The sequence below is a fragment of the Eptesicus fuscus genome, chromosome 11 (genome assembly GCF_027574615.1).
Source record: "Eptesicus fuscus isolate TK198812 chromosome 11, DD_ASM_mEF_20220401, whole genome shotgun sequence".
NCBI classification, from domain to species: Eukaryota; Metazoa; Chordata; class Mammalia; order Chiroptera; family Vespertilionidae; genus Eptesicus; species Eptesicus fuscus.
In genome coordinates this window covers 4,482,903-4,507,812 of record NC_072483.1, presented here as the reverse complement: position 1 = coordinate 4,507,812, position 24,910 = coordinate 4,482,903, and the positions used below count along the sequence as shown (strand labels likewise).

The 24,910-nt window shown below is 46.2% G+C and overlaps 1 protein-coding gene across 2 annotated transcripts in view; it reads right to left on the bottom strand.

Annotated features, from left to right (window-relative positions):
* Nucleotides 1–24,910, bottom strand: part of CNTNAP5 (contactin associated protein family member 5) — an 864,792-nt gene that overhangs the window by 274,031 nt on the left and 565,851 nt on the right. For both annotated transcript variants that reach the window (XM_028133206.2, XM_054723360.1), the window contains exon 13: nt 19,270–19,470. In XM_028133206.2, the coding sequence (XP_027989007.2) occupies nt 19,270–19,470 (201 nt within the window). The remainder of the gene's footprint in view (nt 1–19,269; nt 19,471–24,910) is intronic.

Sequence of the window (24,910 nt, the reverse complement as noted above, 5' to 3'; positions counted from 1 at the left end):
TGCCCTAGATGGTTTGGCTCAGTGGATAGATAGAGCATTGGCCTGCAGACTGAAGGGTCCTGATTTGATTCCAGTCAAGGGTTGCAGAGTCGATCCCTAGTAGGAGGCATGCAGGAGGCAGACAATCAATGATACTCTCTCATCATTGATGTTTCTATCTCTCTCCCTCTCGCTTTCTCTCTGAAATCAATAAAAATATATTTCTAAAAACTTGGTAGTAATAAAATAGTCACAGAGATATAAATTACAGCATAGAGAATATAGTCAATAATCCTGTACACTGAGTGGCCAGATTATTATGATCTCTGAACGCATAATAATCTGGCCACTCAGTGTAAATCCTATATAATAAAAGGCTAATATGCAAATTGTCCCCTCGACCAGGAGTTCGACCAGCAGGCAGGCTGGCCAACCACCCATATCCCCTCCTTCTGGCCAGGCTGGCCAGACTCCATCCATGCATGAATTCATGCACTGGGCCTCTAATATATATATATTGAGTGGCCAGATTATAATGTGTTCAGAGATCATAATAATCTGGCCACTCAGTGTATAATAAAATCCTAATATGCAAATTGACCAAATGGTGGAATGACTGGCAGAACGACAAGTTGGTATGATGTGCACTGACCATCAGGGGGCAGACGCTCAATGCAGTAACTTCCCCAGCCCCGAAGCCCTGAGTGGCTGTGGCAGTGGCAGGCGAGGCTGGCGAGCAGACGGTGCCAGACCAGCCAAGGCAGGTGCAAGTGGGGCCCCAATCACCCCGCCGGTCACTCCACAGATCAGCTCTGATCGCTAACCAGGCCTAGGGACCCTACCCATGCACGAATTTCATGCACTGGGCCTCTAGTATTGTAATAACTATGTATGGTGCCAGGTGGGTATTGGAAATATTGGAGTGAGGACTCTATAAAGTGTATGATTGTCTAACCACTATATTGTACATCTAAAATTATACAGAATACTATTGAATGTAAATTGTAATTGCAAAAAAGTTATGAGAAGGCAGGGGGAAAAGAGGAATCAAGGATATCGCCAAGGTTTCTTGGTCTGAGCATCTGGCAGAGCCAGCTGCCATTTACAAAGTTGGGAAAGAATGCTGGGGGAACAGATGTAGAGAAAGAAAATCAGAAAATTATTTTTGGACATTGAAAGACCAGTAGGCAGGCAGGCAGGCAGGCATGTTAACCTCATGTTCAGAAAAGGCATCTTGGCTGGGGAGCTAAGTTAAAAGTCTTTGTCATGTGACTGAACTGTAACCCCAAAGCCCACTCCTCTTTTTAGGTGTGAGGAGAAGAGAAAAACAAGAAGGTAGTGAAAGCAGTCAGGTAGGGAGGCATGAACTGGAGAGTGTGTCTTACAAGTCAAGCAAAGCATGTCTTTCAAAGAGGAGAAAGTGAGCATCTGTCCCAGATGCTGCCAAATCAGAGATGCTCTCCCAGGGTCACAGGGGCTTGGCAACCAAGGAGATCATTGATGACTCTAAGGGGAGTTCTGGAGAAACCGTGCATTCAGAACTGATTATGTAGTGTTGTCCAAATGCATGTCCAGGCTCTGATAATTTAAAAAAGAATAGCATTTGCATATCAGCTTTAGCTATGCAACTGGTTATAACAAATGTGGATGCTTAATATGGTGAAAATATGAACCAGGTAAAAAGGGAATCGAAAGAACAGACACTATCCCAGCGCACATGAATCAGTGGGATTCCCAGGGAGGCACACCTGGGAAGGAAAGAGAAACTGTTACCAGCCACGTTGCATGAGGGGGCACCTCTGGAATTGGGGCCAGGTGTGAGTAAGACAAGGCGTGACAGAGCCTGGGCGTCCGGGGAGAGAAAGTGTCCTTGTGCTTCGGAACCTCTGTCTTAGCAGAACCAGCTCTGAGTTTCCAACTTTTTTCCTGCACGATTACTTAACTCATACCTTTCTTAAGAATTTAATTGACCCTTAAATTGACTAACTTCTTTTTAACTTTCACTACTCTCTTAGTAACAAGAGATTTGAAATCATGCAGTTGATGGGCTAATTAGTATATATAAATGCATGAAAAATAAAAATACAAATAACTTTTTAAGTAACATAAAACATTTTTGTGTTTCACACCTTGGAAATCCCTGAGCTCAAACACATAGTATCAGAAAGGACTCATGAAGGGAAATAAGGTAATAAATAATAAATATTTATTTGCTTAAAAAAATCATTGATTTGAGAGAAAGAAAGGGAGAGAGAGAGAGAAACATGTGCCCTGACCAGGGATCAAACCAGATACCCAGGCGCATGGAGACCACGCTCTAACCAACAGAGCTACCCAGCCAGGAGCAACATTTAAATAATGATAAATTATTTAATAAATGATATACAAGGATAATAAATAAGAAATAGATGATGAAATAGGGAAATAAGGCACCCAGGGAGGGAAGATGTGCTAGATGCTGCCGAATCTTGTTACAGACACTATTGTTGAAGACCTCACTCTACCTCATCCAGTTTGCAGGGCAATTACGCTCCTTCTAGTAAAGATCCAACACATGGTCATGTTGCTCTTCCCCCTCAATGCCTCTGGAACACGTCATGCTAAACAGATGCTCCTAAACCTTTCAGTTAATTGCTAAACATCTCTCAGACCCTTGCCCCTCCCTCAGCGGGGCCTCTGAGTAAAAGTCTGAAGCCACATATGTAACACCTTAATCAATAAAGAAATTTTTTTAAAAAGTCTGAAGCCACAGTGCAACTTGCTCACCCATTTATTCTGGAAGCTCTGGATGCAGAGGACTTTGTGGATACTGCATGGTGAAGCCTGCTCTCACGGATGGGCTGCAGGCCGAATGACCGGGTGCAAAGGAGCGCAGGGCAGGAAAGCCTCATAGGGCAGCGCTCCAAGGCCAGGGAATTCCATGACGCCTCACCATTCATCACTTATGTTTAGCCTTTATAAAATTCACTCTCCACTGTATGACCTTCCAATTCCAGGGTGGAATAAAGGCTCACATGTTCTCATTTGATGGCTGAGTTCCATCATGCCCATCTGCTGCAGTGCTTTCCTGACAACTCCCCATCCTTTGGCCTCTTAGTCCATGTACTGGCTTTGGTCAGCAAAGCAAACCTGTCTCAAAAATGCTGCCCTTATCCAGGGGGAATGAGAAAGAGACCAGCAGCAACAATTCTCACCTTTTCCCTTCCATCAACACAGGTGCCATCGCTACCATTAAATTTTCATTTAGTGGTGCAGGAGGAAAAAATTGGAAAGAGAGAATAGATGTGGAAATAGCTACTGCTTAAAAAATGCTGCCATAGGGAGTGCTTTCCATGCACTATTAATGTTAATGGAGTAGAATTGCCCCATCCTCTTAATTAGATGCATAATTCTTAACCTTTAGGTAAACTGTGTATTCAGGCATGATGGGGGATGAAATGAAATTACTGCTTCCCTGAGGCAGGAGAGAACACATCCAACAAAGACCCCGGGGCACTATTGGATAGCTGGAGGAGGCATCATACTTATTTTGACTGAAATGGCACAGAGGGCAGGTGCCATGTTCACACACATGAACGCACTGGAGCCCAACACCTTGCATCTACACTGTGAAATGCATGGGATCCTGGAGACACCTGAGACAGAAGCTGTCCGATCAAGGACATAGAGCTGTGTGGCACCCAGAACACAGGTGCGTGGGTTAAAGAATCCACTGAGACAGCATGGGGCCTGGGTCTCCAGTCCTGCACCTGGGAGGGGCTGCAATGCTTTCCCGTGTGAGCCCACCAGCACTGTAGTCTTCTTAGCAGACCCCAAGAGACCAAGAGATGCATTCAAATCGCCTCTGGCACGACCCGCCTCAGGCCACTCTTCTCTCTCCCTTCACTTGGTCAATCTTCTCCAGCTGCCAGGGAGTTTAAAGCCCTTCATCCTAGCAATGGATTTCTGCCAATCTCTAACTTCCTGGTCATTTTTAATAACTACCCAGTCATTTTAGCGTTTCCATCATCTTTTTCAAAAAGCACCCCCGGCTGCCATTAATTGTATTGTTTTAACAGTCTGAGTAATAATCTCGCCTTAGGTGCTGTGGTTTATACACCGTTACCTGAAGACCTTTGAAAGTCAGGAAGGATGGAAACAACTCCCCCACATGTAAACATGGAGCCTCAGAAGAAACCACAGTGGGAAGTAACCCAAGTCCTGGAGGACACTCACTGCCCGCCGGCCCTGTGGAGGCGCCTGGGCCTGGCACTGCAGTGTGGGCAGCAGCCATCCTGGCCAAGAGCCTCCAGTTCCATGGGCCGTGCTGGCTCTCCGGCTTTCAGACCATTGATGTTGACATTAGCATGGACTAACATTGAAACTCTAATATTAACTAAATAGTAAAGCTAAGTTTCATATTAATAAAATATTTTATTTTAGCTAAAACTAAAATTTAGGCTTTATGTATTTATGCTTATAATGAGGATCATAAGTTAAAAAATAGTTTGTAGTATTTTAGTGGTCTGATATGGTTTTATTTGGTGAGCCACATAAATGAATGCCTTTTACATTAGATGAGAAGGACAAGCAACACTGCACGCAGGCCATCTTATTTCAATTCTTGTTAGGGTGTGACTTTTTTTCTGTTCTCCCCACTGTGTGATGGGCATTGAAGTTATGCATCAATTATGATTTCTTCACCTTCCAGGCATATGAAAGGATGATAATTTCTGGTCCCTGTAGGTGACTGAAGGGTAGCAGAATATGCCACCCCACATATGCCAATTTGCAAAGGATCATTTAGAGCTGAGGGCAATTAAGAAACAAAGACTTAGAAAGTTCCTTGCTCTTCCTAAAAGCAGGACATGCATTTTCAAAAGTTCCTCCTCCTCTCTAAGAAGGAGAAAATGTAATCACCCGAGACAACTTGAGGACCTATCAGCCTGGAGATGGCATCAGAGGGATCACATAACTAACCTTACCTACTAGTCTTACCAACAAGCCTTTCCCTCCAGACTACGTTCCTTTGTCCTATCATTTCTCCACAAATATATTGTGTTTCTTGTTGTTGTTGTAGTTATTAAAGATGTTATATAAGCTGGAGCCCTAAGATACCTCTTTGAATTATCATAATTGTCCCTGGGTCTCTCCCACGTGTCCATGAAATATATATGCTAATCAACTTCTGTTCCTTTTTCTCTCGTTAATCTGTCTTTCATTCCAGGGGTTTCAGCCAAGACCTCAGAAGTTTGAGGGAAAGTTATTTTTCTTCTACATATTTTATTCTGGGCCATGAGTTGTGACCTGTGTCACTCCTAGACTGCAGCAGGTTGGGGGAACCTGTCCTCTTCTAAGGTGACACTTGAGACAAGAGCAACTCCACCACTCTGGGTCCTGAGGCGGGGGAGGTGAGACCTGGAGCAGAGCCCCTGGCCCACCCAGGACGGCTATCTAGCCTACTTGAAAAATGAACCCTTGTTGTAGTCATTAAGTTGTGCTGGCTTTATGTTGTTGTTGCAGTATAATTTAGCCTGTTGCGACTGATAAAGGAATGCTAATTATTGGTTTTCAAAGTGCTTTTTTGACTATACCCTCACATGCATTTACATGCCAAGAAGATTTTTTGAGGACCTACTTTGTACCAGGTGCCAAGCAAGGCTCTGGGTATTCAAATGAATACTACTCAGTGGTTATTCTTGAATAATTCTCAGAGTTGGAGAATTCTCACTTGGAAAGGGATTTTAATTTCAATGCTACCACCGAGGAAACACATGTCCTCTGTGCCTTTTAGCTGCCAACAAATTACCATCCCAGGGCTCCTACCGCCACCCTATCCCCTCAGTTAAGAAGCCCCTGTGGGTGGCACTGGTGGGAATGGTGTGCCCACGGTAATGGACTCCTGGTTTTCAACATCATCACTTGAGGCTCTTGAGACTACACAGGGTTATTTGTCTAAAATCATATCTCCGTGGTTGAGAATCATTTTTACTCCATTAATGATACAAATGAGACAAGATACAGGATCCTGATTCAGAGATAATTCCCCAAAAGGTTGTTTGCCGTTCCCTCCCTCCCTCCCTCCCTCCCTCCCTCCCTCTTTCCCTTTCTTCCTTCCTCCCTCCCTCCCTCCTTCCTTCTTTCCTTCCTTCCTTCCTTCCTTCCTTCCTTCCTTCCTTCCTTCCTTCCTTCCTTCCTTCCTTCCTTCCTTCCTTCCTCCTTTCCTCCATCTTAATCCTCCCAAGGTGGTTTCAGCAGCTACTCCACTATCCTGACATCTTATCATTTCTAAGCTCAATCAAAATATTCTGTTGAACACATAGATGGATTATTAGTGTCAGCAACTTCATTTCTAATTTTCTCTTTATCTGACTCCTTCTCCCTGTCTGGGATGTTTTCCCAGAGAGAATTAGTTTTCTATTCTTGCAGGCATCTTATGAAATGATTAGCCAGATGGATTTTGGAATGACATCTGACTGTATCTATATAATGCAGGTTTCCTAGGAAAAATCTAGTCACAGTCTGATTCAATCCAAGGGAATTTTGTATAACTGGCATTAGGGCAGCTGGTGACAGGGCAGACTTAAGAAAATATTGCTTTTTCTTGTCCATGAAACAGAATTTAATTGTAGTAGCTTTTTTTTTTTTTTTTTTTCCAAGATGGGTGTGTATTTCTTTAGATGTGGATAGGGTCATGTGGTTCTTATTGTATTTAACCTCTTTCAACCTCAGTTTGTTCATTAGTACTAACCTATACCTCATGAAATTATATGGATTAAAATGAGGCAGTTTTAGAATTCATCTGTTCTATAAACTGAAAATACTTATTGAAGTATCCTGGCACATTGCAAGTATTAGATCTAAACGCTGGGACTAATGCTAATATATTTCCTTTTCCTTTCCCCCGACATTAAGTGCCTCCTAGATAGGGATAATTAGTAAACTGAACAGAAAAAAACAACAACAATATATACTAGTAAGTGCATATATGCAGAATATACCTATGAGCAGACATGTATAAGTAAGGGTTTGTTATACATATGTATACACATATGATACTGTAACCAGCTACATGCATCATATATAAATACTAGAGGCCTGGTGCACAAAATTTGTGCACGGGGGGGTGGGGTGGTGTCCCTCTGCCCAGCCTGCACCCTCTCCAATCTGGGACCCCTCGAGGGATGTCCAACTGCCCATTTAGGCCTGATCCCACCTCGGGCCTAAACGGGCAGTTGGACATCCCTCTCACAATCCAGGACTTCTGGCTCCCAACCACTCACCTGTCTGCCTGATTGCCCCTAACAGCCTCTGCCTGTCAGCCTGATCACCCCCTAATCACTCCCCTGTCAGTCTGATTGATGCCTAACTGCTCCCATGTTAGCCCGGTTGCCCCTAACTGCCCTCTCCTGCCGGCCTGGTAGCCCCTAACTGTCTTCCCCTACAGGCCTGGTCGCCCCCAACTGCCCTCCTCTGCTGGCCCGGTCACCCCGAACTGCCCTCCCTGCTGGCCTTATCACCCCTAACTGCTCTCCTCTGTAGGTCTGGTCCCCCCCAACTGCCCTCCCCTGCAGGCCTGGTCCCCCCAACTGCCCTCCTCTGCAGACCTGGGTCCCCCTTAACTGCCCTCCCTGCAGGCCTGGATCCCCCTCAACTGCCCTCTCCTGCAGCCCGGGATCCCCCCAACTGCCCTCCCTTGCAGGCCTGGTCCCTCCCAACTGCCTTCCCCTGCTGGCCTGATCGCCCACAACTGCCTTTTCCCCTGCTGGCCATCTTGAGGTGGCCATCTTTTGTCCACATGGGGGCGGCCATCTTGTCTGTTGGAGTGATGGTCAATTTGCATATTACTCTTTTATTAGATAGGATGCTCTTGTCAGTGAACATGTATGTCCTCAGTTGGCAGAACCATCACACAGAACAAGTGTAAACTCAGGACCTTGACCTGCTTTTCCTTCATCATCTTGACCTCTGCTCTCTCTTCTCAGAGCATAGTCTTTAAAGTTAGAGCTGCCTGGGTTCATTCCTCTGAGACCTAGGTAACTCACTTTGTCTGTACATCTCCACTTCCTCATTTATGAAACTGAAGTAGTAACATCTTATTCACTGATCGAGGTGATACTGTACTTTTTATGTATTTCTTTTTATCTTTATAACTAGAGGCCCAGTGCATGAAATTCATGCACTTGGGGGAGGGGGGGTCCTCTTGCAGTCCGGAAGCCCTCTTGCAGTCCAGAAGACCTCTTGCAGTCTGGAAACCCTCGGGGAATGTCCAACTGCACCATCTTGCAGTCCAGAAGCCCTTGGAGTATGTCCAACTGCTGGGGGGAGTGGGCCTAAGCCGGCAGTTGGACATCCTTTGCGCTGCCACGGAGGTGGGAGAGGCTCCCACTTCCACTGCTGCGCTTTGCCAACTATGAGCCTGGCTTCTGGCTGAGAGGTGCCGCCCCTGTGGGAGCACACTGACCACCAGGGGGCAGCTCCTGCATTGAGCAGGATAGGACTGAAATCCCAACATCCCCCGAGAGGTCCCAAATTGCGAGAGGGTGCAGACCAGGCCGAAGGACCCCACTGGTGCATGACTGGGGCCAGGGAGGGATGCGGGAGATTGGCCAGCCAGGTAAGGACCACGGGAGGGCTCCAGGGCATCTCCATCTTGCTCAGTCCTGATCAGCCGGACCCCAGCAGCAAGCTAACTACTGGTCGGAACATCTGCCCCCAGTGGTCAGTGCATGTCATAGCAACTGGTTGATTGGTTGACTGTCTGCCCCCTGGTGGTCAGTTCACATATAGTGAGCAGTTGAGCAGCCTCAGCATATCATTAGCATATTACACTTTGATTGGTTGAACAGATGACAGGACACTTAGCATATTAGGCTTTTATTATATAGGATGTAGCTATCAAAAAATTTTAGAATTCCCATGTAGATCATATTATATTTCTATTGAATAATATTGTTTTAGAGGCTACTTTGTTTATCATATCCAATCACTGTTATTTTCTTTCTAGTTCTATGACTTCATGCTTCTTACCTCTTTCCTCTACCACTGACAGAGAGACCTAACTAACTTATTTTCTGCCATCTCTCTGGACCCAGTCAGTTCTCTCTCTACAGCCACTTGGTCAAGCTTCCTATCATGCCACCCTTTACTCAGTGCCAGTAGGTGAGTTCACCCACAGAAGCCTGCTGCTGAGCACCTGAGTCAGAGTGGCCCTCCCCCTGTCCTGCCCTCCTTTCTTCCCACCTTCTCGGCCTCCTCCTCTGCAAGAAGCAGCAACAACTTAAGCTGTTTAGTTCCCAAATCTGTCTTCTCCCCACACTCTGAGGGTGAATCACATTGGTCCACTCCATGCTTTTCCCATCACAATGACTCCTCTCTCTCCACCTGTGCCTTAAGGAAGTGATACCTTTCCTAGAAGATCCATTAAATTTACCCAAGAAAAGGTACCTCCTTTCCCAAGCATTGTGTACCCCACTGACATGTAGGCACTGTCTCTAATTCTGCCAATAGTGACACAAGCTCCTTCAATACAGTAGCCATTGTGGTCAGCTCCACTTACTTATGCATCTTACTCCCTAGAAAAGCCTGCAAGATTGGTGAAAAATTTGCAGATGAGAAAACATGACTCACAGACTCAAGTTATGACCTGACAGTGGCTACTCAGCAAGTAAATGGCAGAGCAGGGAATTCAGTTAATTTTGTCTTCAGACCTTAAAACATTTCTACTGAGTCACACTAAGGTTATGGTTTAACAATCTCTACACACACACAAGTGTGGGCACGCACATGCACACACACACACACACACAAACACATACATGTACCTACATGTGTGTGGAGGAAGGCACACAGGAATAAAAACACTATAATTCACCCATTCCTGCCTTTCAGCAAAAAGGAGAGGACAGTGAACATTGTTTATAAAATCACCTCTGTCATTTCAAAAAAATTAGATAAACTGAGAAGTTAAATTTGAAAGCGTGAAAGTTTCCAAACATTTTTGTTCTTATGGATATCATTATGTTATTTTTGTCATGCTCATTCTTAGAGATGGGGAAACTGAGGCCTAGAGATGCTGAGTACCTTATCTAAAATCACGTCACCGGTTCCTAGTCCACGTCTTTGCTGGCCCGGGCTGCTCTCCCTGTGGCCTGGGTCCGTGAGGGCTTAGGTGGGAGGAAGTCCAGCTGGGGTGCTGCCACAGCGTGAAGCCTTTGCAGACTGCTGGGCCTCACCTGTGCAGCTGCATTCCGTGTCTAACTGAATGCATTTGTAAAGCGAATGCTATAATAGCATCATAACTGCTGTCAGGTAAGAATTTGTTATTCTCATGATTCTTGGCTTGTAATGGCCTTGGGAAAGCTTCATACCTTCTCTGCACAATCAGTGTTTCCATAAGAAAGTATATTCTGAGACGACCAGGTGCATGAAGGTGTCAATAAACATCACCTATTATATAAATAAATTATCATATTTCATGGCCTTAAGAGTCTCAAAAAGTCTCTTTTTAAACCAAGCCCTCTAGTTCTTTACTGTGACAAGACAGTAAAACCTGCACACGCATTTTACCTCACTCTGTGCGGGTTAGTACAGAGGCGCGGAATGTCTGGGAACAAAGGACATTGGAGAACAGCAACTGTATATAACCTGCTAGGATCAAAGCTGCAAAACGGGAGGTCCATAAAATGTAACTTTCTCAGGGTCACAGGAGGCAAGGTAGCTGATCCAGGAGCGGTGGGCAGTCCCCCTCCCACACTACATCCCCACTCGGTGGAGTGGCTTTCTCCCAGCAGGAGCTGTGCGGTAGGCCTAGCCCCAGGCCCTGTTGGATCAGGGTCCTCTGGCATAGGAATGGGAGTGGTACTTCCGATTAATTGAGGAGGGATCTCCCATGCATTCAATAACCACTTGCCAAATGTTTGCAAGGTGCCAGGTGCTACTCTAAGCATTATGGGATAAAATGCTGAGCAAGACAAAGAAAGTTCCCCTTTCATGGAGCTCATGTTCTAATGGAGGTAGACAGTAAAAAAAAAAAAAAAACAAAAAACGAACAAACAAACAAAAAAACAACAACACACAAAGAAAGAAAGAAAATTGGAAGAAAACAACAGGTAGTAGCAACCTCTATGCAGAATACTAAAATGGGTCGAGGTGGCAAAGTGGGATGGACTGGAAGCTTCAGTTGTAGTAAATGCAAGTTGAGAGATAAGCATGAGCAGAGGAATGCAGCCTCTGAGCAGAGAGAACTCGGGAGCCCACCAGGCGGGGAGGAACCTGGCAAGGAGCAGGCAGGATCCAGGGAAGGGCCCTTTGGCAGCAGTGGGAGCTCAGAGCCCTCGGAGCTCAGTGGAGCACAGGAGGGGGTCTGGGTTCCACTTCACAGGGAGGGGAGGCCTTGAAGCGGGGCCTAGAATCTCACTTGGAAGGACGGTCACTCTGGCTAAGTGAGATGCATACTGTGAGAGGTGGGGTCAGGGCTGAAGGGAGAGGGAGCAGGACTGGATGCCCTCGTCCAGTGAGGAGGCCACGAGCTGTGACTTGACGTGGAAGCAGTGAAATGGGACAGAAGAGGTTGGGCCAAAGTCCCTCTGGGGATGGGTTTGGTGTTTGCTTGTGTGCTGCCTGGAACCGAGATGGGAAGAGGAATGAGTCCTGCACTTTCACCCTAAGAAACCAGGTAGATGATAGTGCCAGTCATTGCGATGGGAACATGGGTGAGTGGATGAGGGCTGGGGAGGAGACGTGGGCTAAGTCTCCACAGCACTCTGAGGGAGGGAACTGCCCTGTAGAAAGTAAGTATGCCATTGACCAACAAGAGGCAAGTCCCGAAGGTGAACTCTTTCACCACCTCACATGACAGGGGTAAAAATAGCAGGTGTGCCCTGAATGTCTACTACATGCAGCACACAGCATCTGTCATTAGATTCTACAGATCAGGAAACTGAGGCTCAGAAAGGCTATGTCACTTATTCCGGATTTCACAGCTAATCAGTACAGTTTAATATCAGGCTAATGATTCCACAATCCGTGCTTTTTCCATATTGTTTCCACTGCACTGCAGGCGAGAACTAGGAAACAAGGCTCTCCTTCCCACAGGTGCCCTGGAGATAAAGTAAGTGAGCACGGTCTTCCATGCAGTGGTGAGAAAACAAAATATCTTACCCAGGATCAGAATGTGGACTTGGGGCAATCCACATGGATTATTTAAGTCGCTAATGGTCTGAGCGGCCACTCGTTTGCAGCCAGACACCTGTTCTGTCATAAACTTTGTGGACAGTTTATTTTCCTCAATCCACACCCAGTTCCTCAGCTCCGGAAAGGCACATGTCTTCTTCATAAAAACCACCTCTGATTCTGACTCAGGGAGCTGTGGGGACACTATGAGGGAAGGTGGCTTTCGCGTGCAGTGAGGTGCACTGCCTGGAGTCACGCGATGGTCTCTGTTTTAAGTCCTTTGGTAAGCTCCTATAACCACATTTTAGCAGGTTACTTTGAGGGCGACAACAGAAGTCCCTGGAGGGTGAAATGGAGAGTCAGACATGAATTAGCTCTGACCTGGGTTTGTCTCCGGACACTGCCCTCTTTTGCTGTATTTTCTTTGGCTAGTTGGCTATTCCTGAAAGGTTTTGAAAATAAGGTAGTTTTAAAACATGTCTGTACATGTCACTGCAACATGGATGCGCGTTCCCCTCGCTTTGAGTGTGACAGCGTTGGCTTGTCTGTCCCACGCTGCTTGCTTTAAGCCAGGAAGTTTACAGCGGTTTATGACATAGGAGCTGATGGCAGCTGTGCCCTGAATGTCTGATGGCCAGACAAAGATGCACTTTTTCTTCTGATACCTGCATCCTCCTTGCATTGTTCCCTTCTCTCTGGGAGACCTTTCTTCTTTCTCTGCACATTATTTAGGAATAAGATGAAGGTTAAAGCCAGAGACATTCCTTTGAAACTGGTCTCTAGCGCTTAGCAGCTAAGACCTTGGGGAAACACCTAATTTCTTAGCACCTCCCCTTCCATCAATAAGCAGAGAGTGATAATACAAATCCCATAAGATCCTTGAGAGGATTAAATAAAATAGCTTTTGAAACACCTGTAGAGTAAAAGGTGCTCAGAAGCTGAGATGTTGGAAGCTGCCCATTGTCTTCACTAGCAGAGAGGTGTGGACAAGGAACCAGGAAGGCTGGTCAACCTTGAGCTCTGAAAGGTCAGAGCCAACCACCCACTGTTTAGTTGAGACAATGGTAGCTAAAGCAACTTCCACCTTTTAGTCTTCTGTAAATCCTTACTGATGGGCTGTCATTGGAATTGCCTGCCTAAGGGCTATGGGTGTATCCCAAAACCTGAATAAAAGGGATAGCTAGGCTGGAGCAAAGCAAAGTCCTTCCTCTTGAGCTGGGCTCCCGCCTGGCCCCCAATATTTCCAAATTAATATTTTCTAGTCTCTTTCATTTGTGTGCGGCCTCCTCCAGAGCCCGAACCCTGAACCTGAACCCTGAACCACGCGGGGCGGGGGGGGGGTGTCACTCACACTGAGAGCCAATGGCATTAGTGGCAGTGGTAATCAAAAAGATGCATCATAGGAACCATGGGTGTCTTGATAGAGTTTAAAGTGCATAAAGTGGAAATGCCCTTTAAATAAAGGTATTTCACGTACTGCCCCAGTATTTGATGGATGTCATGGAATACGTTTGTGCAGATGTCATGGAATACGTTTGAGCTTCTGATTATGCTGCTCCTATGACAAAATGGTTTTCAGTAGCATGGTGGCAGGCTGCTGTGCTGAATGAAGCATGGGCTTTGGTTCAGTTCTACCCACATGCTCTGTGTCTGTGTGTATGTGGAAGGATGGAAAAAGGGCAGTTAGAAAGCTATGAGGGAGGGAGGGAAGAAGGAGAGGGAGTGGGGAAGAAGAGGAGAGGAATGGAGGAGGAAGGAGGGAGGGGAGAGGAGAAAGACAGGATGGATGGGGCAGTGGGGGAGAGAATACTTATAGAAGTTTGAAAGGAGAGTAAGGAAGAAGGCATCCAGCTCTCTGCTGAACCTCTCACATCAGATGTGCGGGTGTGGCTGGGGGCCTGTAATAGCAACATGGTGGTGACATTGTCAAAGTGGCCTCAATTTGGTTCCAGCGGGGCCGTTAGCACAAAAGCAGTGCCATGAATCAGAGGCAATGCAAGGCGGGCTCTCAGGATCTGTGGCTGAGCTGGACTGTGGGGACCAGATGTGGGTTCTGCTCTCAGGGGCTCTCAGCTGCTCCCAGTTCACCAGGGATAGGCAGTAACCTAACATTACCTAAGTGCTTAGCACATTGTAAGTACCTGGTTTAGCCTGACATAAACAGACATTAGCTCTGGGCTTTGAAATGGAAGAGAAAGAGAAATCCCTGTCCCAGTGACTTCCTTGCACACTTACAATAAAATCCAATCTTTAGCCTTGCATGGCCTGGTCTCTGGGCACCCAACCTTCTTTTCCTGTTACCCTTGCTCCCTGTTCCCTCTCACGAGCTGCCCTGGCCTGGTGCTGATGCTCAGCCTGCAGTGCAGTCCTCTGTCCCGGATTTCACAGGCCCCACCCCTCCCTTAACCAGGACTCTGGTGGCAGGCGCAGGACCCCTTGAAGCCAAGAGAGCCTTTCCTACCTGCCTGTCTGCAAGAGAACTCCCATCATGGTCACACTCAGACCCCTGATGTGTCTCACTTTTCTGTCTCACAGTGTCCACGAACTGATGATGTGTGTATGGGCACGTGTGTGCCTGTACATGTATATGAATATGTATGTGTGTCCATGTGTACAAATATGTGTGCATGCTTATGTGTGTGTATCCATGTGTGTGCAAATAGGTGGTATATGTGCATGCTTATGTGTGTTTGGTTTGTTTCTGTCATCCCTACTACAAGCATGTGACCAGGAACTGTTTTTATTTTTCAGTGTTTCATTTCACCTTGCCAGAAAAGTGCGTGGCACAGAATAAAGAATCAATAAATACTTATTGTATGAAAGGAAATGTAATCATCTGTTAATAGACCAAGTATTGGGGACAAAGTGTTTTACGTTTAGTAATCCCCAGAGAACCTTGAAGTGCTCTTTCTTTATCAGCAATGTGACTATGCTGTATTACAATTTCTTACTGAGATTTATAAATGTAATGGTTAGTTTTGTGCACATGAAACCTGAGGATCTATACACATGAGTGCATTCATATTTCTATTTGGGAACACTAAGAGTATATGATGAGTATATGTGCCGATACACAATGTATTATACAGCATAGACTCTATAGTATGTAAACATGGTGTTTGTATATTCAGACATTCTATAGCAAATATTTATTTACAGCAGTGGTTCCCAACCAATTTTTGTCCATGCCCCACCTAAGCATCTCTAAAATCCTGATGCCCTCCTTATAACATATAATTCTTACTTTTTAAAAAGTGAACTCCTATCAGCCTAAAAGGCCATTAACTTGGTCTAAACAAGCTTCAAAAGAACATGGCATCCATAAAAGAGAAAAATAAAAGAACAAAAGGACAGTTAAGTACTGAGGAAGAAATCACTAAGAAATTAAAATAATAATAATAATATGAAGTGATATGAAAAAATAACAAAACATAATAGAGAACTGAAATGCATAAATATGTCACAATATATATTTATATACGTATATGAGGCCCTTAGAACCATAAGAAATGCAAAAAATTCACTGTTAATAACTCATTCTCAATTGCCCCCCTTAAAAGTCAAATTGATCCCCTGTGGGGTGTGTGCCCCACATTGGGAACCACTGATTTAGAGTCCAAATTATACACCACAAATTAACATATGTAGCCAATAGCCAATAAGCTATATGCTCACTAAACTATGATCAGTTAATGTTAAAGAGAAAAACTGAAGATTGTAGAATACTTTAAAAGAAACAGGATTTTCCTTCTTCAACGTAAGTAGAGGAAGCAGTTGACTCCAGGTGGAACCACTCAGGTGCTGCATGGGGACATGAGTAGGGTGACTGAATGGCCGAGAGGCAGGGAAACGGGGCTGGAAGTGCACTGATCCTTAGTTCTACGGATGAACTGGAACAGCCCACTTGTCAAACTTGTTTGCATGACTGACCAGAAAAAAGCCTGGCCAGGCTCTCCAGCAGCTATGGGTTTCAAGATTAGGGTGTCTACTTGCATCAGCATTGACCTCTTACCTCTGATCCAGGAGCTCAGAGCTGGATGGGGGGAGGGTTCCCAAACCGCCTCTCAATGCACAGTGCGGTGAGTGTAAAAGATGCATCCACCCAATACTCACACCAGAAAGTAACTCACAAGGGGATGCCGGGAGCCAAGGAGACGCTCCATTGTGCTACATCCACATAATGAAAGACTCTGTTGTTAACGAACATTTGGCATAAAGTCATACTTATTGATATGGAACGATATTTGTACAGTGTGTGTGTGTGTGTGTGTGTGTGTGTGTGTGTGTGTGTGTGTGTGTGGTGTGAAATTCAGAGGGTAAAACAATATCACAGAGGCCCCGCTTCGGCAGATAAGGGGACGCTTGCTCAGCTCTTCCAGACTGAGGGCCAGGTAAGGCAAAGTGGGTCTCCACCATCTCCCCTCTGCTCCCTGGCCTTCTGGGGGTAAGCGCTTGGCTTCAATTAGGGGGATTAGTACACTTCTTGCATGTATGTGCCTGTTATGAACTGATTGTTTGTGTTCCTCCCAAATCCATTCGCAGGGTGGAAACCCTACCCCTTAGTGTGATGGTCTTAGGAGGGGGGTCTTGGGAGAGGTGGAGCCCTCAGGAACGGGATTAGTGCAGCTCTCTCCCCTTCGTCCTGCCGTGAGAGGCCATGAAGAGAAGTAGCTGTGTGACCAGGAGAGGCCCCTGACCAGAACCCTGCCTTTAGGGGCAGCCAGCCTGCGGATTGGTGATAGGAGCCCCTTAGGTCAGTGCCCTGGGCCCTGCCTCTGCAATTCCTGTGCACATTATTGGCTGCCTCATGCCTATGAGGAGAGCACACCTGGGTTGGCGTTTAGGTGTGAGGGGTAAGAGGCTGGGGCCACATCTCTACGAGGCACTCTATCAGCAGCTCCACCTCACCCAGTGCCACAAGCACTGCAGCTGAAGGCCCAGGGTCCCCTTAGGCTCTGGCCCACACCAGCTCACCAGGAGAAAGCGGACACTGTATGAGCATGCCCAATGTCCTCCTTCCTCTACCTCCTTTGACTCAGACCCATGGGGGAAGTGAGGGTTAATGAACACCTTCAAACCTCAACATACACACAGTGTGTTCCAACTGCACTTTTGTGCATATCCATGTGGCCCAACATCTGGAAGGATACACACCGGATACAATGTCCGTCTGCTCTGGGGGATGAGACTGTTTTCTTGCATGAGTTGTGATCATTACATTCATCCTGTTTACACATTTAAAACAAGGAGAACGTTCTCCCTCAGCTTGTTTCCCCTCCCGGCACACGTTTGGGGCCTTCCCTCTGGGCTGGAGGCTGTGCACAAGGAAAGCGAGAGGGCCACGGGGTCTGCTGGCCACGCCCCGCGGTGGGAGCACAGGCTCCATTTCGTCCCTCTTCCTGTTGCCTCTGCCTTCAGGGTTCTGAGCAAATGGGGAGGCGGTGAAACTGGAAGTGTAGTGACTCGCACAAAGTCACATAACTAGAAAGAGGAGCCAAGCCCTCACTCCCACCATGGCCTGCTCCCAAATCCACGCCCTCCTGCTCAAATATCCACATAAAGTAAAGGCAGTTACGGCCGAAAAATAAAACATGTGCGACGTCCGTGGGGTGGCCACAAGGACTGCACAGAACGCAGATGCTGCAGGAGATCCCAGAGTCACAGCAACATGCTCACTCCTCCCTACACCCTCCAAACCCAACCTGGGAGACGGGGAACCAGCACCCTAAAGAGGGTGCGCTGGGTTTGAGACACAGGCGTTTTGCAGCTAGTGCTGAGCGTGACCTGTGCAGGCGTGACAGCGGGAAGAGAGAGAAACAGGGACAAGAAACATCCACTCTCTCCAGGCAGCCGCCTGAGGCCTGGGGAAGGGCCCTGTCCCCGAGCTCGGATCTCAGCCTGCGTGCTCGGTGCACCCAGGCCCGCGCAGTAACTGATTCTCCCAGGGATGATACTGAGTCCTCAGGAAAAGGTTACATTTTATATTCGGAATTATCTGCTTAAGAAGGCAAGGAAGCATGTAATCTATTTGAGAAAGATTTTCATTTCAAATAGTTAGAAACTCTTTTAGAAGATTTCTGGTGCTTAAAGGAATAAGTGACAGTTATCTGGAAAATTCACTCGCGTGGCACAAGGTCTTCCCTAAAGATTCTAGATCAGGGCGGCTGTGGGTTATATTTCGTGAGGTGCATAGCCTGCTCCTTTTTGACATCTCATGGTCTAGTTTTCCCAGGCCTTTCACAATTCCTAACTTCCGAGCACTGGACTCTAAATTTCATGACGCTAAAGATTCCGACACACTTTTTGGCCAGCCCACATCCCATGGTGGGCAGCCTTCCGATCCCCACCCACGCCCCTGCAATGGAACAAATGATGAACTGTGTTTACAAAACCGACTGATTCCCAGGGTGGGCATGATCATTGCCAAGCCCACCTGACATTGTGCGAAATCCCTGGGTGTTTTAGTAAGCAGTTCTAGGAAATTTCTGTTTGTTTGGTTTTGTTGTGTTGTTGTTGTTTTTTTGTTCTTGCAAGCACGTTAATAACGAAATAAATTATTCACTCTAAAAAATAACCATCAGAAAAGATTAAAAAATAGGGTTTATCTAATTTTTTCTAAAAGCAAGTTCTATTTTTATAAAATGCATTTGCACGGAGGCCTCCACGTTTCAGGGAGCACACAGGACCTGCTACCCAGCGGCCTCATTGCCTCGCACTGCGCCCCCAGATTTTCCGCCCAGACGGGACGCCCTGCTTTTGGTGAATGTGCAGAGACCCTGCTGCCTTCCCACATTCTACCACCCGCACGTGTTTATGTCAGGCTCAAGGGCTCGCTTCCAATGCCTCTGCTCTCAGGGCACCTTTCATGGTCACTGCTGTGCAGGGTGGGTGTGGCCATCCTTCCCTTTGGAAGATGAGGAGAGGCCTTCAGAGGCGATGGAACTTGCTCTGGGCCCACCCTGGGCATAGGTAGGACTGGTCCATCACAGTCCTCTCCTGGCAGCCTTTCCCTCCAGGCTCAGTGCAGCCCCCTTGTGGGCAAACACCCATCTCTGTGATATTCCCGCTTATGGAGCCCTTCTGCCCACTGTGGTCACCCTGCGTGACCAATCAGAGCAGGAGGGCCTGTGAGCTTACCTGGTGTGTTGAGCAGGCGGGACCTCCTGCAGTAGTAGGCCACCTCCTGCTCACAGTGCTCCGAGCTGTCAATCACGGCCTCCAGCTGCCCCAGGCTGCCCCCGTAGTCCAAGGCCATGGAGTAGGGCTTCTCGGGGCTGGCGCCCTGCACACGGGTCAGCTCTGTGTTGTTGTGCTGCACCGAGGTCCAGATCTTGTCCTCTGCCCAGAAAACATAGCCCAAGGAAGGAGGGTTAGAAGAAAGGTCAGAAAAGGATCACTCTGGCAAAAAGAGGCTCATGCAGGCAGTGTGATGGTGGCTTCCCAGGGGAGCCACTGCTCTACTCATGCTCCGGATTTGACCAGAGTTTTTGCTCCTCACAGAGCTCCACCAGGGGAGAAAGGAAGTTAGTAATCTTGAGAGCTGATGTTTTGGAGCCCTGATTCCACAGGCTGCAAGCTAAGCATCTAATCCCACTATCTCATTTAAAATCCATGTTACTTAAATCTGAAGGGAGCCCACACGCCCAGGTCAGAGGTGGGGGGATGCAAGTGAAGAGACTCAGGTGGCTTGCTCAGGATTGCAGTTAGTGACTCAGCAGGAATTGGAACCCAGGGTGTCAGTCCTCCAAAGCCCTCCACCTACTGACACACCCCGCTTCACAAGAGAAACACCAGCATCCATGGTTATCACAGAAAGCCACACATTCCAGGGCGAAAATAAGACCTACCCACAGAGTCTCTGTAAAACACACAGTTAACAAGGGTAGAATTTGGCCATCCCCACTGAACTCCGAGACACTTAACTGCAGTTTATTATGCATCCTCTGTTTGCCAAAAGTATTTGTGGAAGCTTACAAAAAAAGAACATGCAGAGGCAAAGACCTTTAAGTCAGGGACCTTTAAAACATGCTTTGCCCAGAACAGGGAAAATGGAAGGCCAGGAGAGAGGAGAGGAATGTGAGTTCTAGAAACTGGGAGATCTGTATGTGAAACCTCTTTCTGCTGAGAACAAGCTTAGACAAGTCACCTCACTATCTGGGGGCTCAGTGTTATCAGTAAAAATAAAAAAAATAAAAAATAAAAATATAAGGACTGCAAAACCACCTATCCTGTGGCAGGGCTGTTACTATGGAATAACAACCAAAAATACAAAGTTTCAAGACACTATCTGGGAGGCATCAGGCATTCTGTAATAATAACTCAGGGTAAACATTTATGGCAAGTGGGTGTGGAATTGAATTCTGAACATGCTTAGGAATGAAGCCAAGGTGGAAAGGGGACATCTTGGAAAGCTTTTGTCAGCTGAGCATCTTTACCGCAGTGATATCATTCCTCGTCCTCGGTTCTCAGGGCTGAAAAGGAGCCCCACATAGACAGCACGTGGCTCCCTCACCCTCACCTCCTCAGTCTTACAAATGCACAAACCAAGGTCTAAGAAGTAAATAAAATGGCCAGAGGCCTATCGGACAAGAAAGATGAGCACATACACTACACGCAGCCACAATTGATTAGCGCCACTAAGAGGCAAGGTTGTGATCTGGGGTAAGTAACTTCACTGCCTTGCACTGCAGTGCCAGCAAAGTAGGGGGAGGAAAGAGAAAAAGAGAGTTTGAGTTTGGTTTCAATGATCTCTAAAGTATTTTCCAACTCTCAAAAAGGACACGTTTATTGCAGCATAAAATTAAACTGTGCTCCAATCTTCCAATTCATCTTAAGACCGTTTCCTAAAGCCAGCCCACTAGTAACCCACATGTCTCCAATGTTTAACGGAGGCAGAATTACATTTTCTCAAAAATCTAGGAAAACAAATCAGGGTGAAGGTTACTGGATTTTGACTTTGAAAGTAAAAATAGTACATGTAAAAATACTGTTACACAAATAATTAACAAAAAATCTTTAAAATGCCAATATAGATAAATGCAGACAAAATAACTAAAGACAAGCAATTGCTTAATAATGCATCGCTGTAGAGGGACAAAGAAAGACTGACAGTTTTGAAATGTCCATGGTGCTTAGAAGCAGAAGAGGAAAACCCAGTCCAACAATAGGTGGTGTGTCGCTGCCTCATACTAGAACATTCTACACTATAGTGTTACCTCTATATTTTTACCTATGTCTATACAGAGATAAAGATATAGATATGTAGATATAAGAATGCTCAGAGAGAGAAGTAAATTTGTACCCAATATTATTGTGTCCAATCTGTCTCATTTCAAAAGTGATCCACGTAGCATCATTAAATCATATGGATTTAGATTTCCCTTCCAATGAACACAGACTTTCATATCTGTATATTCATTCACCTAATTGTTCATATACTCATTAATTGATTTTCTTATTCACTTAATCATTGACTTATTTTGCCAAAATCATATTCTATCTTTGCCAAGATGGGAAAGAAAGCTGTGTCAGACAATCTTTCATCTTAAAGTCACTACTATTGCCAACTCTGCCTCGGGACCCTGAGGGTAAATTGAAGTTTTAATAATTCAACTATTGGCACGTATTGATCTATGCAATCTACAGAAGATGCAAAGGGACACTAAGAGCTTCAAAGCACTCCCCACAATTCACTTAGCTGTCACAAGCCCCCACTGCAAACACAGTATGAATGACAGGACGAGAGCTGATTACTGGAAACCTAGGTTTCTTTGTTGGCTTTCCTTTCAAAGACACCTTTGTCCTCTGATTACTTTCCTCCTGGGAGATAGAAGAGGAAAGACTAAAGGAAAATGGGTAAGTTGGTGTTATTTCCTCCCAGCTTCATTGGCAGCAGTGTAGGTTAAGCCCTGACCCTGACACAGTAGTAAAGGCCAGTGGTCAGTGGCCCCCGTGAGAGCCTCCATGGGCCAGCTGCTGCTCCCTGCTATAGGGCGGGTGCTGTGATTTCTACTGGGGAAGGTCCATGTGAAGTCAGCTCTGAAGGGTTTTCAAACAAGTAAGATTTGCTCTAAACAGTCCATTAGTTGGATGCAGGGGATGCATTCACAAACCCATACATGCTTGTACTAAAACATGGCCCTTGAAGCTAAGTATTCAAGATGGTCCTTTGGTCCATGGGTGGGTGAAGGTTAGTGTATGTGGCCAGGCTCTGGAGTCAGAAGATCTGGATTGGCATGCCAGCATGGCACTTCCTGGCTTAGCAACCTTGACCAAATGATAACTTCCCTAAAGTTAAGTTTCCTCTTCAGTAACATCTGAAAAGCAGCAATGAGGCCGACTATATAGGGTCGTTGTAAAGATGAGTTAGGGGATTTCTGCAAGGAGGCCCATTATTCACCAAATGGACTGTATTCCACAGAAATCTATGTTTCCCATTGTACATAAAGGCATCAGTGTCTCACAGGTGACCAGTGCTACTACTATTAGCAACAGCATCCAGGAGAAGGCAAGCGGAGAGTGGCCTCAGGTAGTTCTCAGAACTGTGTGTCAGTACTTTCCCAGAGCACAAAGTAAGAGATGCCTTAAGTGGAGAGAAGATAAACTTAGCCCAGCCTTCCCTCCCTAAATCCATCAAAATTCATGAGGAAAACACACCCATTTCAAAAGACTCAGAATGGGAATTGCTTTATTTTTGAAGTTTTGGGAACTTCACACAATTCAACTGACAAAGATTGCCTATAACTCAAGAAAGTTCAATGTCATGTAGGGAATGAGAGTGAATTATCTAAATGCTAAGACTGGAAACTCATTTTAAAATAAAGTCCTCCAGGCTCCAAACACCAGCCTCTGCTGGCCTGCCTCCAAACCAGACCCCAGCACAGGCGTGTGGCACAGTCTCTGGGGAAGCCTCCGGGCTTCAAGGTGTGTTGAGACAGCTGGCATTGTGGACACATCCATTCCTTAGAACCTGGGCTCTGCCGCATGCCAGCTGGGCAAGTTACATAGCCATCTCTGGTTTCCTTCTTGGAAAGCAGGGCTGGTAATATCATTTTAATTAAATCCTATATAATAAAATCCTAGTATGCTAAGTGTCTGGTCATCCGGTCATCCATTTAACCTAATGAAGCATAATATGTTAAGGATATGCTAAGGCCACTCAACCGCTCTCTATGATGTGCACTGACCACCATGGGGCAGACACTCTGACTGATAGGTTAGCTTGCTGCCAGGGTCTGGCTGATCAGGACTGAGCGAGATGGGCTGGACATGCTCTGGAGCCTTCCCACGGTCCCTCCCTGGCTGGTCAGCCTTCTGCGTCCCTCCCCGGCCCTGATCATGCACTGGTGGGGTCCATCAGCCTGGCCTGAACCCTCTCTCAATCTGGACCCCTCAGGAGATGTCAGAGAGCCAGTTTCTGTTCCATCCCACAGGCCAGGCCGAGGGACCCCACTGGTGCACTAATTTGTGCACTGGGCCTCTAGTAGTATTATAATCCCATCTAATAAAAGAGAAACATTCAAATCGACCGTACCTTCGCTACACCCACAAGCCACGCCCACCAGCCAATCACAAGCGGATATGCAAAGTAACCCAACCAAGATGGCGCTTAATTTGCATATGCAGGTGCAGAGCAAAGACTGAAGACAGCGTAGAAGGAAGCCAAGTGCTGCAAAAGGGAGCAAAGCTACGGAGAAGCAAGCGGGGAGGCGGTGAAGGGAGGGAAGCAGGCAGGGCAGGAAGCAGGTGGAGCTGCGGAGAAGGGAGGGAAGCAGGTGGGATGGCGGAGATGCGGGGGAAGGAGGTGGGGCAGCGGAGAAGGCTGCAGGAAGCCCTATTCTTGCAGGAATCTTCCTGCAATGGGCTTCTAGTATTTTGTAATATTAAAATTATATATTCCACATGGACACATAAGTTGTTCAACATGCAAAAGATTTAAGAATTGATACATTAGAACTTTTTCTTTATTACATTAGAATGAGGACCTCAACCTCATTCCTTAGAGAGTTGAGGTGGGGATCTCATCTGGCAAAGGAGGTTTAAAACCAGGATGGAGTGCAGTTCCTTGTACTACAGTTGCTGCTGTACATGATAAATTATTACCATCTGTTCAATTATCTTTTCACTCTGAAATAGCCTCATGTCTGTCTGTATTTATTGGTGTCCTTCACATCTCCTGAAATTTCATCAGCAGAATATGTTGTTTAATTTTCATAAAACCAGAAACTTGAATAAAACACTGATACTGCCATTTTGCTATCCTGTTCATCCCCTATCATTCATTCTGTTAGGGGCAGAAATAGAATATTGGGAACCAGCTAGAATTGTAAGAAATATTAATCTTGCTCTGTTAACCGTGATTGTTTTATTCTGATTAAAGAAGGCACATTCTACCCTGGCTGGGAGCTCACCTGGAAATGCAGCCTTTCCTCCCCATCAGGAGCTGCCTATTAGCATGGAAATATTAACCTTGTTGCAGAAACCAGGATTGCCAGCCCTTTAAAGACCCCCAGCCCTTTGCATACCACAGGCCTTTGCAAATCTCCAGACCAGCAAACTGCCCATTTGGATACCTTTTGCCTACGTCACCTTGTAATCTTTGTCCTTCTACCCAATATAAGCAGCTGGTTTATGTTGGGGTGCAGAGCAGATGTTTGTGGGTGACGTGTTGCTCTCTCACACTGCTGCCAGGATTGGAATAAACACTCAGATGCGTCAACCTTGTCTCTGCTGAACTGCCTCAAGTCGTGACAGGCAGCACGGACCCATTATTTGTCCG